At 41.5% G+C, this 16,302-nt stretch overlaps 1 protein-coding gene across 5 annotated transcripts in view; it reads right to left on the reverse strand.

The window, feature by feature from the left end:
• The window catches only part of LOC147011022 (neuropilin-2-like), a 300,172-nt gene that overhangs the window by 86,792 nt on the left and 197,078 nt on the right, over positions 1-16,302 (reverse strand). For all 5 annotated transcript variants that reach the window (XM_085859784.1, XM_085859785.1, XM_085859787.1 and 2 more), the window contains exons 5-6: positions 10,849-11,004; positions 2,613-2,782 (exon numbers count right to left, since the gene is read on the reverse strand). In XM_085859784.1, coding sequence (XP_085715910.1) covers positions 2,613-2,782; positions 10,849-11,004 — 326 coding nt within the window. The remainder of the gene's footprint in view (positions 1-2,612; positions 2,783-10,848; positions 11,005-16,302) is intronic.

Consider the following 16,302-nt stretch of genomic DNA (forward strand, 5'->3'; position numbering starts at 1 on the left):
TGTGATCCATCCGGGCTGCGACACTTTGAGTTCGCCATTTTTATGTTCTATCTTTTATTTCAAACAAACTGCATCTCAACAACCACACCATCCCCACCACAGCGCCAACCACAGTACAACCACGCCACATCTTCGCCACTCGCCATTCAATAAGCACTGTCCGGTCACGATCTCCGTGGAAGAACATCAACCACCAACGATGCTCCTGGGCTTTTCCCGCCATTTTTCCCCGCGCTTTGTGTGAAGGAAGGGGGAAGGGCAGCTCGCCGCCGATTGGTGGATGAACAGCGTGGGGCGGTCGGGGTGAGGGAACGCCCCTTTTCGGGAACCTTCTCGAAGGGGGGTGGAGCCAAAATGAGGCGGGGCGAATGGGCGGAGCCGGCCCCTACAAAAGGGACGAACGAGTTGGTTCGGGGGTTTTTTGGTTGGTTGCTCGGTTGGTTCGGAGTTGTGTGGAGTTCGAAGTGAGCCTTCTGGTTCAGGTTGCAAGCTCGTGGTTTCTGCCCTGTTCGGCGATCCTCGCGTGGGCCCTGGGACCCCGTGCACGAGCGCAGTAAGTTGCGCCGAACGAGCCCCGTCCATTCCCCCAAGAGCCCCATCCGAGCTGTCGGGCGGACGACGCGAGCTACACGCGGGAGAAGGACTCGACGCACCCAGGGAAGTCGCGACTTCCTTTTCTTTTGGGGTTTTGTGTAAATGTCTGTGGGTGGTGCCAGTCCGTAAAGTCGAACTGTGTTAGTGTTGCCGTGTGTAAGTCTTATTCGGTATTAACTCTGCGTCATTCTTGCTTTTGTTTCTTTTGCACGAAAACTGATTGGCTGTATATACGTGCTTGCTTTGTGTCTGTGTGTGTGAATAAAGTGCTGCTTGTTGAACTGTTTTCCCGCTTCGCTTAGTCTTTTCCTTTATTGAATCTCCATCTTGCATCACGTAAGGGGTTCGTAGTGGGTTTAAAACGCCCGGTAATTAATCGGAACCGTCAAGGCCGACGATAACTCCGCTCGGGTATCCCTATAATACGGAATGAACCGCTTAAGCGGTTCGTGTCCGGAGTCGACCTGTGGCGTGGTACGATCGCCCGGTCGACCACTCGCGCAGGTACTTAGGTAGGTCGAATTTAGCGAGCAACCCTATCCTGCACGGGTGGGCAATTGGCACGATCGTGGTGAGGTTAACCCCCCACCCGTGACTGGCTCCGGGCGATAGTTCCCGGAGGGTCACGACTGAATTGTCCGTTCTGATGGGCGAGGCGGCCGCCATTCGAGTTACGTGGTCGATCGCACGCCGGTGGGTGTGAATTCGCAACTATATACATATATATATATATATATATATATATATATATATATATATATATACATTTGTATTTACATTGTAATTTGTTCTGCTCTGAGATCTGCTCTCTTCCGAGAGCTACAGACATAGCTCTGCATCGTGACGGTGATGTCACAGAGTTCGGCTCAGGTCGGAGAATGGTGTATATATATATATATATATATATATATATATATATATATATATACATATACATATACATATATATATATATATATATATATATATATATATATATATATATATATATATATATATATATATATATATATATATATATATATATATATATATATATATATATATATATACATATATACATATATATATACATATATACTGTATATATATATAAATACATACTGTATATATATATATACATATATACTGTATATATACATATATACTGTATATATATATACATATATACTGTATATATATATATACATATATACTGTATATATATATACATATATATATATATATATATATATATATATATATATATATATATATATACATATATTTCTACACACACACATGCACGCACGCACACACGGATACTCTGAGACCTGGGAGGACTCTGTTCCACCTTCTGAAACGCACACATGGACATAACATCAAAAGACACACTCTTCTCCTTTTATAAATAGATGCACAAATGTAGTACAATTTCTCTTGCATCCCCAGAGCCAAAAACAATATATTTATAACAGCCTTCACAGTTCTGACAGCTCGCCCATTCCCCCAACCCCTCCATTCCCAACATGATTAAGAGTCAATATCACCACATTTAACTTACTCTATACATTCAGTAGCCCCAGATATGTCCTTCACATCAGTATTCAGAAGCACCTTATCCAGGTACACAGTCCATTCACTGGTATCGATCCGTCAAGGGGTTTGGTCTGTGTTGCACACGCCCATCCACTCAGGCCTTGCCCTGACCCAAGTGGTCAGGAGTTTGCAGTATGAGCAGCTGCTGCTCAGCAAACTGGGAAAGTTCTCCAAGTCTTTAGATGTGCAGAGGGACAGCTCTTTCTCTTAGGAACTTTTACAAGTATTTTCAGCTTCTTTCAGAAGTTTTGTGAGCCATTTTAGGTCACACTCCTTATCGTGCTCACACAACATACTTTATGGTGCCCTTGAGATCCCTATTTCTTGGGGTGTCTGTGCACGTGCACTAAGAATTCTGGGGCAGATTACACCATTTGGAAAGTCCTGTTTTGATCAAATAGATGGAATGGAAAAGTGTCAATGTGCAAACCACAGCCTACCTGAATCCATTCGCGGGACAAGTCGCTGGCGGGGGTCCATGCATTGTGTGGATGGTGCAGCCTGCCTTGTTGTGGCAACCAAGTCAATGAGTCATATGTGGATGATGCAGACATTTGTTCATCACTGATAGAACCAGATTCCAAGCCAAAGGGCTGGTTACATTGTACAGCTGTCAGGTGCAGGGAGAGGGGAAGAGAGGGAGAGAGGGAGAGGGGGAGAGAGGACGAGAGGGGGAGAGAGAGAGAGCGAGAGGGGGAGAGAGAGCGAGAGGGGGAGAGAGAGAGCGAGAGGGGGAGAGAGAGCGAGAGGGGGGAGAGAGAGCGAGAGGGGGAGAGAGAGCGAGAGGGGGAGAGAGAGCGAGAGGGGGAGAGAGAGCGAGAGGGGGAGAGAGCGAGAGAGAGCGAGAGAGCGGGAGAGCGAGAGGGAGAGAGAGAGAGAGAGCGAGTGCGAGAGAGAGCGAGCGCGCGAGAGAGCGAGTGCGCGAGAGAGCGAGCGAGCGAGCGAGCGAGCGAGCGAGAGCGAGAGCGAGAGCGAGAGCGAGAGAGAGCGAGCGAGAGCGAGAGCGAGAGCGAGAGAGAGCGAGCGAGAGCGAGAGAGAGAGAGAGAGAGAGAGAGAGAGAGAGAGAGAGAGCGAGAGAGAGAGAGAGAGAGAGAGAGAGAGAGAGAGAGAGAGAGAGAGAGAGAGAGAGAGAGAGATCAGCCATGATCAAAGGTTGTTAAAATATATAATAAAGAACTAGTCTTGCTTGTGAAGACTACGTAATGTTGATCTACATTCTGTAATGGGGGACAAGTAGAACAATGGATGAAATCAATAGGACATTGGTTGAGGTCTGCTAACTGCTAAGTGAGCCGACGTGTCTGTCCAAGGCCTTGCATCCTTTTCCTCGTGCGAACAAGGGGGAAGGGTGTTGACATTTCAGCAGAACAAAAGAAGTTAGCTTGCCTTAATCAAAGTCATGTTGATTCCTTCCATTATTCAAAACTCGGAGCAATACCCCTGCACTCACCTGGTAGAACCAGGGAACAACTGGTCGGTGTAGATGACCCACAAAATATGGATATTAACTGGTGGTTTGAACAAACTTGTGAAAGCACCATGAGGAGATGGTTTCAACCAAGTTACATCTAAATCGGGTGAATACTTTTTTGAGAAGTCAAAAGTAGTGATCCCAGAATTGTAATGACCTTTGACCTTTGACCTTTAAATTGACCGACTTATTATGCAATTTGTTGATGGGATTTGCAAGGCATCAATCGGCTTGAGTCCTCAGAAGTTCTACAAAGTTTGGTGAAAAATGGCTGTTAGTTTTAGCATCACGGGTGATGAAGGTTGTGGTCAAGCTTCATCGAATTTGTGAATGTAGTTCCGGAGAAGAAAGCAAATAACCTGGACCCACTTTGACCCCCCAGTGGACCCAGATTTTTTTTTTTAATGCCATGAACAAACTTTGGTACATCATGTGTGATGAAGGTTGTGGTCAAGTTTCATTGAAATTGTGTGTGTAGTTTCGGAGAAGAAGATCCGAGTGTTTTCACACTGACTGATTCACTGATTCACTGGCTCACTGGCTGACCGACTCCACGTGATACTAATACCTCACCTGAACTGTTTCAGGTGAGCTAAGAAATGAATCTGCCTCCGCAATCCCCATTAACGAGTAATGATGGATAAGTAAAAGCAATCACCTGGTCGTGGCTGGATAAGGTAATCAGGCAACCGCTGGTAAAGGCCCAGTCACATCTTGACGTTTTAGCCAGCTTATGCCGATTTTTGAAAAATTTGTCTAAAACGCTGGCACACGCCGAATACGTTATGGGTAAGTTTTGGAAACGTTAAGAGCACGCTGAAAAACACTGCCATACGTCGTAGTACGCTGGCTTTCATCGTTGTACTTTGCGGTTGTCCTCAAATTTTCCATGCTTGAAATTTTACGACTTATGTCAGCGTATGACTCACACGTTCCGCTATGCTGGCCATATAATAAGTTGTAGGCACGTTATGCGATCGTTGACACACATCACTAGTAAGTTAATCTTAAGTCGAAACACATCGAGGTAATGTTTAGCGTACCCGAAACTTATTTCTAACCTATGAGTAACGTGTTGTAGGCACGTTACATGATCGTTGACACACGTCCACACACGTTACTTGTAAGTTACTCACAAGTTGAAACACGTCAAGGTAATGGTTAGCGTCAGTGTTCCAGACTCCCTGGTTTTTTTTTTTTCTTCGGTATGACGGTGATGTAGACACTTCGATTTCTAGTGCGGTTATGATTTAAATCGTTGAGCGGCAGCCTAATAATTATATTATATTATAAACGCACTATAAATCAAAGTGTCAACATCACCGTCATACCGAAGAAAAAACAAAAACAAAAACAAAAAAAAACAGGGAGTCTGGAACACTGACGCTAACCATTACGTTGACGTGTTTTGATTTATGAGTAACTTACAAGTAACTTTTGTCGACATGTGCCAAAGATCGCATATCGTGGGTACAAGTTATTCCCATCGCATGCGGAGTGTGTGAGGCATACGGCAAGTACGTCGTAAAATTTTTAACACATTTAAAATATCAAGACGTACTCCACTTACTACGACGTATGATAGCGTACTTTAGCGTTCTATTCACGTATACCAAACTTACCCATTCCGTATTCGACGTGCGCCAGCATTTAAGACGCATTTTTCAGAGGTCGGCATATGCTGGCAAGATCGCCAAGGTGTGACTGCGATGTTGACACTTCCATTTCAATGGCGGTTATGATTTGAATCATTGTGCAGCAGCCTTTTAATAGGCTACGCCACGTGATCGTCGGCGATACGTGCAGCGCGCTATGCATAAGTTAGACTATCGTTGGGCATAGGTTGTGAACGCCGACAACAGGCTAAGCATTCGTTGGTATAAGTTATCTATAAGACAACGAAACGTTATGTGTCCGTTACTCATATGTTATGCATACGACTAACTCGTTATGAATACGTCCGAATCTTTAAACAAAAACATCAAAAGTTCAGTGTAAGCCAGCGTTTTACATATATTTTGATACGTTGCCATTGCTGGCTAAAACGTCAAGGTGTGACTGGGCCTTAAGCATGGATGACCGACAAAATATATAATGGAGAAGGAAAATAACTATGGATTGTTTTTATAATGCCGTGAAGAAACGTTGGTACATCACGGCTGATAAGGGTTGTGGTCAAGTTTTATCGAAACTGTGCTTGGTTTCGGAGAAGAAACAAATGCATATTTTGGGGGCAACCCCCCCCCCCAATAGATCCAATTTTTTTTTTTAATCGTGTAAACAATCTTTGGCACATCACGGGAAATGAGGGTAGTGGACGGGTTTAATCGGAATTGTTTGTGTAGTTTTTGTGAAGAAAGCAAATACCTATTTTGGGGAGCAACTTCCCCCCCCCCATCCCCCCCACCGTAGAACCCCTTCATCCCGATATTTTTAAATGGTGTGAACAATCTTTTGTATGTCACAGGTGATGAAGGTTGTGGTGAGGTTTCATCAGAGTTGTGTGTGTAATTCATAAGAAGAAAGCAAATATTTTGGGGGGCAAACCCCATTAACCTCCCTCGACCCCAACTTTTTTAATGCCGTAAACAATATTTGGTACATCACATGTGATGAAGGTTGTTGTCAAGTTTCATCAAAATTGTTTGTGTAGTTTCAGAGAAGAAATTGCAAGTTCATGTGGACGGACGGACGGACGGACGAGGCGCCATCCCATAAGCTCCCCAGAACTACATTCCAGGTGAGCGAAAAATTATCAACATCATTTGGTATCATTGAAGAGAAAGTCATCTCAATGTTTTTTTGTTTCGTCCTGAAGTAACTCTTCAAGTACAGTGGTGAGAAAAAGTTTGTGAACCCTTGAGAACTTTCCGTATTTCTGCATAAATTTGACATGAAATGTGATCAGATCTTCATCGAAGTCCAAACCTAATATATAAAGATGAGTTTGTGTCTGTGGGTGGGTGAGTGGGTGGATGTCCGGGTGATCATGAAGGCCATCCATTATACAGGCCACAACTTCCCCTCTCCCCAGCATTACAAGCACCGTCCATTAGCCAGGCCAGTCCTTTCTCTCCAGCCGTCCAGAAATCGCCGCCATCTTTTTCGCTTCTCATTGCTCCGATTGTTTATCGGCCTCTGATGTATCAACGCGCCTTCCATCATTAAATAAAGGTGCCATTTTGAGGAAATTAAAGGTACATTTTGAGTCCATGTCAAACGAGGTAATGCAGGTTTTGATTGCAGCGATCGCGCCAGCGGTCTATTATACACCGCCCCCAACAATGGTACATTGGCATAATGTGGAGGAAAGAAAATTGTTGTCTTTCATTATAGAAAAAAAAAACCTTTGGTTTTCACCTAACTTTTCAAAGCTCATAAACAAACTAATGGACGTGTAATACACGTTATTTGAAGTAAATAAACATTAACATCCGCTTGGTCATGAAATACCTGCGTCGATTAATTGAGAGGCCGCCAGGGAAATTCATGAGAGATATACTTTTGTACACTCAACATCAACTCTGAGCTTATGTACGTTTTAAAACTGAACAAGGTACAATTTCATAACAATGAAAATAATCATGATTGACATTTAAAATATTTGATTTAAAAATTTGTCCTTTTGTCGGCGTTTTGCATGTGCTGTATGCTGTCGAGATGTCCAGGGGTGTGTTCAGTTCCCAAGTAGCTAGTTAGCGCTTGTCAAGCCAACTGTTCCTTATCAATACCGGGTACATGTTACTTGGCGATACTGGGTAACCCTGCTAGTAAAAGATGAAGAGAACCTGATAAAACAAATAGCACACCAAAAAAAAAAAAATCTAATTTTTCATTTATTGACGGAACCATGAATTCTGGATTGTACCAGCAAATGCTGCAGGAGAATGTTAGGGCATCCGTCCGTGAGCTGAAGCTCAACAAAAAGTGTCATGCAGCAAGACAACGATCCTAAACACACAAGTAAATCGACAACAGAATGGCTGAAGCAGAAGAGATTTTGTGTTTTGTCATGGTCAAGTCAAAGTCCAGATCTTAACCTCATTGAAATGTTGAGGCACAACCTGAAGCGAGCACTTCATGCAAGAAAGCCCACAAATATCTCTGAGTTGAAGCAGTTTTGTATGGAGGAATGAGCCAAAATTACTCCAAGCCGATGTGCGGGACTGATAAAGAGTTACGGGAAACATTTGGTTGAAGTTTTTGCTGCTGAAGCCAAAACACTGATGACACACTGACAGGTGAAGTGAATAACATTGATTATCTTGTTACAATGGCACCTATCAAGGGGTGGGATACATTTGGCAGCAAGTGAACAGTCGGTTTTTGAAGTTGATGTGTTGGATGCAGGAGAAATGGGCAGGAGTAAAGACCTGAGCGACTTTGACAAGGGCCAAATTGTTATGGCCAGACGACTGGGTCAGAGCATCTCTGAAATGGCAAGGCTTGTGGGGTGCTCCCGGTCAGCAGTGGTGAGTACCCACCTACAGTGGTACAAGGAGGAACAAACCACAAACCGGCGACAGGTGGTTGGGCGCCCAAGGTTCATCGATGCGCGAAGGCAACGAAGGCTATCCCGTCTGGTCCGAACCGACAGAAGGTCTACTGTGGCGCAAGTCACAGAAAATTTTAATGGTGATCATGGGAGGAATGTGTCACAATCCACAGTGCATCTCACCCTGCTGCGTATGGGGTTGCGTAGCCGCAGACCGGTCAGAGGGCCCATGATGACCCCTGTCCACCATCAAAAGCGCCTACAATGGGCACGCAAGCATCGGAACCAGACTTTGGAGTAGTGGAAGAAGGTCGCCTGGTCCGATGAGTCCAGTTTTCTTTTAGATCACGTGGATGGCCGTGTACGTGTGCGCTGTTTACCTGGGAAAGTGATGGCACCACCAGGATTGGGAGAACAATCCTCATCCTATTCCCATCACTACTGCTTGACGGAGTAACAGAAGCTATGATGCATCGGAAGGTGAACTTCTTTTTCTTCTTCTTCCCCCCGAGTTTTCACTTTGGAATCTCGTGATTGGTAGTTGGGCAGAGAGAGCTAGATGTGTAATGGCAATGATTGGAACATGGATTTGTTGAAGTTTTTTGATATGTTGAGCCTTGACTCAGCAAACGCCACTGAAGGGTTTCCAAAAGCAAGGAAGTGAATGTTTGAGATGTTTTGAGATGCCAAGATATTTTTGTGGCACCTTGGATGGTGTGGATTTATAATGGATGGACGCGGCTCTTGAATCATGAAGCTGTGACGGAAGGCCCGAGAGAAAATCCTCGTTTTCACAGCTGAGGCTGGGTTGACCCTGTATCACGTGTTTTTTTTCTTTTGATGGGGTAACAATAAGTGATGCCCATGCACTGTTAAGAGAAATCAAACATTTCTTCTCTTTTCTTCAGACTGAAATTTCTCCAAACTTAAGACAGATATAACACAGAAATATGTTAAAACTCTACTTACCTGAAAATATATCACTTAGCTCATAAATTAACACTTCAGTACTTACATTGTTTTGTCAACAGGTTGTGATCAATTATGGGAAAACCCTCGTAAGCCCCCCCCCATCCCCCCCCTCAACGACCTACATTGTGACACTGACACACACACACACAACAACCTACCAACAGAGTTCGATACAATGCATAGTATGCACATTACACAAACACACACAATATGCAACATAACAGGCACATAACCAGAATCCATTATAACCAGAATCCATTATAACCGTAATCCAGTACTAATGAAATCGAAGCAACAGCTGAGAATCAGAATCAATTCTCACATGCAGAGAAATGCCCAAACCTACTCGTGACCATAAACAACATAGAAGTCGGAGCGTGGTAATCGACGGGTAAAGGAGGATGTCCAGCAGCGCCACTCTGAGCACATTCCGGCAGCATTGTGAACTAGTCTCAGTGAGCCAGCTATGTGTAAGCAACTTCATTGAGATCCCTCGAGTGCTGGTTGGTCGAATGTGCAGGTGCCGGAAAACACAGCTTTTACTGTACTATATGACTATCTACTAAAAAACTACCATGAAGGCAAGGACCCATTTTAAAACCTTCACTGCCATAAAAAGAAAACTAATCACAAAGAGAATATTAATGCCTTATCAAGTTAAAATATTCAGCAGAAAGAGAACTTTACATCACTTTTAGTCTCTGTGCAGTTAGATATGAATATATGTACGTACAATATATAGAACACAGATAAACAAATGCACAGAATGTTTAACATTGAGAGCTCCCTTGTTTGGAGTTTTCATCTTTTTACTCTTTCTTGTCTTGATGAACCTGGCAGTCCAAGAGGCTTTAATCAGCATGCTTAGGCTGGACTAGCATTACGAGAGGGTGAGGCACAGCTAACAGTTTTTCTGGTGAAAAATAGTGGCTATCTTGTTTCCTGTTGTCTCCTGGGGACAATGGATGCCAACTACCCATCTCCCAAGAGCTGCCACATGACAAATATGGCACTTTTGGTCCCCAGAATCACCCAGGTTGCTGTGCCGGTTGCAGCCACACACAGCGACAGCTGCAGGTAGTTAAACCCATTCGCTCATCCAACCACACAGCTCCAGCTTTATCATTTCTTCTTAACTCTGTTGCACCTTCCAAGTCATTTCTCTGCTCCTATTTCTGCCCCTCTTCTCTGCCCAGCCTAATGCATGAGGTCCTCTTTTACAGAAAAACTCACCAAAAAGAAGTTCCACTGCTGCTAGAACCTTCCAGATTACGACATCACCTTTCACCCCACCCGACTTGCATTTGATTTGGAGTCGACTTTGCACAAGAGAGTTTTTTTTTTGGTAACATAATCCCATCCGTCATACACTCAAATGCGAAGCAAATTTGAAATGTCTTTGTGCACAGCCCACATGACATCGAGATAATTCACCTGGGGAAACCAGCCAATAAGAAGTTCCATTTGTTCCATGCTATAAATGCAGGAATTAATTGCCTCAATGAATGCCTTTTCTTGCAGTAACCTTCAAGGTTCAATTGTTTTATTTTTATGGTGCTAAAATATAAAAAGCTGCTTGCATCGAATACACCACTGTAACATATATCACCCTTGAATATACCGTAATCATAGTATTTTGACGGTGATAAAAAATTAAGGCATTAATTGTGTCCCCTTACACTGAAAGGTTATTTTGGTGAGTGTAACTCACCTCTTGTTTGTTTTTTTGGTTTTTACCTTCAATAATGCGCCGAGGGATGATGCGGTAGATGGCTTGGAATCCATCTCGTGCAATACCCTGGTCCGTGACAAAAGTAAGGGACAGCACACCTGACACAGAGCGCACCTCATCGGGAGAATTCTTGCCACAAAACCGCCCAATGAGAGGTCCCACTGCATTCAAAGATAATGGGTTTGTTGTGGAGAATTTGAAAAGAAACAAAAAAAAAAATAAAATCGAGTTCACAGTAATCATCAGAGGTCTAAACACACAAAATAATTTTGACAATGTGAAAATTGGCTGATAAAATTTATTCAGTCGAGAACAGTTACCTTCCAGCATTTTCATGAAACGAACTCGACACGGGGTAGAGGCAGGATCTTTCGCTTATATGATGGGATAATAAAAGAGTCCCTTCAATTATATTAGCAATTTCAAATCAAAATTTATAACAGTAACCATTAAAAAAAAACAAGAGATTTTCTCCCAAATAATACAATTAATAGATTAAAAATAAATGTGATTTTATTCCCGGTTCGGGAAATGCAATTCAGCGATAAGCTATGGAGGGCCTGCTCTGACTCTGGGAGGTTGGTAGTTCGAACCCCAGAACTCCAGCCAAGTCGGAACAAAAACCTTGCATGGTATAAGCTGCTTCCTTGCTTGCGCTCAGCAATTATAAACAATGGACCACGAACAAACAATCATTGGTTGGTAATAATGGTGTGGGCTTTGATTGGCCTATTAATCTGGGAGCTCACAGAGATTTGTATTACATCTCAAGTACAAAAGGGTTGAGACCTAAACTCATCAGATGGTGGGATGGGGACCTCCGAATGACCATTCTTAAGTTTTCCAATTGGTGCATTAAGTAGGGGGTGCTGCTTGAAGTACCCCCCTACGTCAGTTTAGATGACATTTTTGAGTACATCGATCAAACTGGTGCCAAAAGTTTCGTTTTTGGCACTTTGATTACAGATATGACATTCTTAGGTGACGGATTTGGGGTAAATGCATTTAAGAACGGGCTAAAGGGGGGGGGGGGCACAGCTAAACTTTCACATTTAAATCGCATTTTGAGTACATTAATGAAACTTTGTGAAAATATTATTTTGACCTTTCTAATGAAGGATCAATAGGTCTTAAGTGACCCTTTTGGTGCAAAACCCATTTAAGAAGCCACAATGTGTGGAGCTAAGGATAGTGCAAACACCAGCCTGAATGAGTGTCGGTACGAGAAGTTCATGAAGACATACGGATGGACCAAAGGGAAATGGAAAAAAAACCTACTCGCCAATTTGAGGGGCATGAATGCAAGTGGACTACCACCTTGCGAAGATGAGCTCAATACTCACATTAAGCATGCTTCCTTTGTTGCTAACATGTGGGCAAGAGCAGATCAAAATCATATAGAGCAGCATCCCACTGAAGAAAATGGCTGGCAGTTAGTTGATGACCATTACAAACTGGTTTGGTTCGAAGGGGAGCAACTTCCCGAAAGCCTTATCCCAGAGACAGAGGAATTTGAAGCAATGGACAAGGAAGAGGATGACATGGAAATTGCATCTTCAGATGAAGATGACAGTTCTGACGAGGATGACTAGAATCTTGTAACAGCCAGGCAGGCTGAAACCATAATTATACCAATACTAATAAATACTAGAGAACTCATGATTATAGACATATTCACAGCATTGGAATAGAACTTTTGCCGAACAGTACGTGTGTGATTCATCAGCAGTTTTGATGTTTTGTCTTGTAAGTTTTAGCGATAGATTGATATCATTTTAAAATTTAGCATGATATGGATATGGATATCAAAAGGTAGTCATCGTTGACACTTGACAAAAGTTTGGTTTCCAAAGAGCATAACCACTTGAACGTAGGCATGTTCGTGTCCTGTTGCAACATATAATGAAATACAAATGTTTTACCACAATAGCTACTTAGTGGATGCCCTCTGGCCAAAAGCATGAAACATTAGACTAGAAAAACTGTTTAATTTTTCATGATTCATGATGCTTGTTCCATATGCACTGAATGTGTTGGAAAAATGCCAAGTCCAATTATTACTTTTACTGATCACTGATGCTCCTTTTATGTATCGATGCCAGATATACACGTCACACTTGATTTTATCATCAAAATATACGTAGTTGATAATTGTTGTTAAATTGATAAGTTAAATTAAATTGATAAGTTAAATTGATAGTTTCTTTGTTCTTCTATTCTATCAGAGTCAAATTTTAAGGCATTATATATGTTTTAAATCTTTCATGTCTGAAAAGTATACATGTTCTTATCATGCTACCAGAGAACATAAATAGGATTTCAACCATAATTTTCTTTAAATTCAGAATGTAATGCAAAATTTAATATCTGATAGACTCTTACATATTTTACTGGTTTAATTACAAGGAACAATATAAATATTCGATATGAAATGATCTTTGTTTCACCATGACCTGCTCTCTATTGATCTTAATTTCCCAGAAACAGGTGTTTGACTGTGAACCCTTCTTAAGTGGTTTTTGCACCAAAAAAGTCACTTAAGAACTACGGATCCTTCATTACGAAGGTCAAGGAAATATTTTCACAAAGTTTGATTGATGTACTTGAGATGTGTTTTAAATGTGCTTAAAATAGCATCCTCTTTAGGCCGTTCTTAAATGGGTTTTGTACTAAAGTCGACACTTAAGAATAGCTGATCCTTCATCAGGAAGGACTAACGAATATTTCCACAAAGGTTTATTAATGTACTCAAAATGTGATTTAAATGTGAAAGTAGCGCCACATTTAGGCTGTTCTTAAATGCATTGTACACCACAATCGTCACTTAAGAATAGCAGATCTGTAATTACCGTGCCAAAAATGAAACTTTTAGCACCAGTTTGATCAATATACTCAAAAATGTAATTGAAACTTACTTTGGGGAGTACTTCAAGCAGCGCCCCCTACTTAATGCACCAATTGGAAAACTTAAGAATGGTCATTCGGAGGTCCCCATCCCACCATCTGATGAGTTTATCTCTCAAACCTTTTGTACTCGAGATGTAATACAAATCTCTGTTCGCTCCCAGATTATAGTCTTGAATTGAAATTCCTTGGAAGGGAAATACAGAGCGTGAACAAAAAAAAATGGAAACACCAATGTAAAGTCTATATATATATATATATATATATATATATATATATATATATATATATATATATATATATATATATATATATATATATATATATATATATATATATATATATATATATATATATATATATATATATATATATATATATATATATATATATATATATATATATATATATATATATATATGTATATATATATATATATATATATATATATATATATATATATATGTATATATATATATATATATGTATATATATATATATATATATATGTATATATATATATATATATATGTATATATATATATATATATATATATATATATATATATATATATATATATGTATATATATATATATATATATATATATATATATATATATATATATATATATGTATATATATATATATATATATATATATATATATGTATATATGTATATATATATGTATATATATATATATATGTATATATATATATATATGTATATATATATATATATATATATATATATATATATATATATATATATATATATATATATATATATATATATATATATATATGTATATATATGTATATATGTATATATATGTATATATGTATACATATATATATACATATATATATATATATATATATATATATATATGTATATATATATATATATATATATGTATATATATATATATATATGTATATATATATATATATATATATATATATATATATATATATATATATATATATATATATATATATATATATATATATATATATATATATATATATATATATATACATATATATATATATATATATATATATATATATATATATATATATATATATATATTGTTGTTGCGGTTTTCGCGCCCGCCGGCGTGCGACGGCCACGTAACTCGAATCGCGGCGCGTCGCCCACCGGACGGACAATCCAGTCGTGACCCTCTCGGACTAACGCCGGGAACCAGTCACGGAGTGGACCTTTCGGTCTCACCGCGATCGAGCCAATCAGCCCCCGCGTGGGATAGGGTTGCTCGCCAAATTCGGGAACTACCTAAGTACCCACGCGGAGGTAGACCGGGCGATCGCACCTCGCCGCAGGTCGACTTCGGACACGGGCCCCTTGCCGACCCGTTCCGTACTATCAGAATAACCGAGCGGTGTTATCGTCGACCTCGACGGTTCGATTAATTATCGGGCGTATTCAGCCCACTACCAACCCTTTACGTGAAGCAAGATGGGGATTCAATGGAGGAAAAAGACGAAGCGAAGCGGGAGAACAGTTCAACAATAAAGCACATTTATTCGCGACGAACGGAAAGCACACAAATACAATTCCACCAAATGCACACAAAAAAAAAAGAAAACACAATTCCATTTACACAAAAAGCAAACATAAAAGTGAAAACACAGTGCAGAGCTAATACCGACTACCGAGCACACGGCAACACTTATACAATTCTACTTCACAGACGGCGCCGACAACACATACCCAAAACCAAGGAAAAGAAATACCCCAAGAATGAGGTAGGCCTGGGGCCGAGACCGGGTCGGGCCTACTCGTCTGGTGATGAGACGCGGAGCGGCGATGGCCCCGCAACCCGCGGGCCTCGTGGACAGTGCCTGGCAGGGGGGGGGGAACGGGGCCCCCTTGGTCGCACTATCTCAGCGCGGGGGGAAACAGGAGGGGGTTGCTGATGCTCGGGGTATAGAGGATCTTTATTATGTGCGACGAGCGTCTCCACCTCGGCCAGGTCGCGCTGTCGGCCTCCCTCGGGTGCAGCTTCCTGCACGGCGCGAGCACCCCTCGTCTGGTGTCGCCGCCTTTCCACAGCTCCGTCCCCTCCGTTCCGACTCCAACGCACACGACGAGCAGCTCCACCGCCCGCGAAGTCTTGACCCTCTGCTTCCGACTCTCCTCTTCTTGACTCTCCGACCTCGTTCTGCTGACTCTCTCGTTCCGTTCTTGTTTGCGACTCTCGTTCTCTCTCTTCGTTCTTGTTTTCTGCTGACTCTCTCGTTCCGACTCTGACTGACGAACACGGTCCTTTTATCCCCCCGTAACTTCGCCTTTGACCCCCTCCCTTTGACCTTTCACCTCGCTCCCCATTGGCCCGAGAAAAAGTGGGCGTGAAGGCTTTTTGATCCACAAATTTGCATATATCGATCGTTCTGGAGGCGGGGCCAAATCGCCCCTCGCTCACCGATTGGACGGCAAAAAGTGGGCGTGTGTCGTTTTTGATCCGTTTTTGAAGCAGAAAATCCGTGATTTTGTACACGCTGTTCGACGCGCGTTCTGCATGAGTCCAA

The sequence above is a fragment of the Eptatretus burgeri genome, chromosome 16 (assembly GCF_056783735.1).
Source record: "Eptatretus burgeri isolate ZD-2024b chromosome 16, Ebu_testis_v1, whole genome shotgun sequence".
In the NCBI taxonomy this organism is placed as follows: domain Eukaryota; kingdom Metazoa; phylum Chordata; class Myxini; order Myxiniformes; family Myxinidae; genus Eptatretus; species Eptatretus burgeri.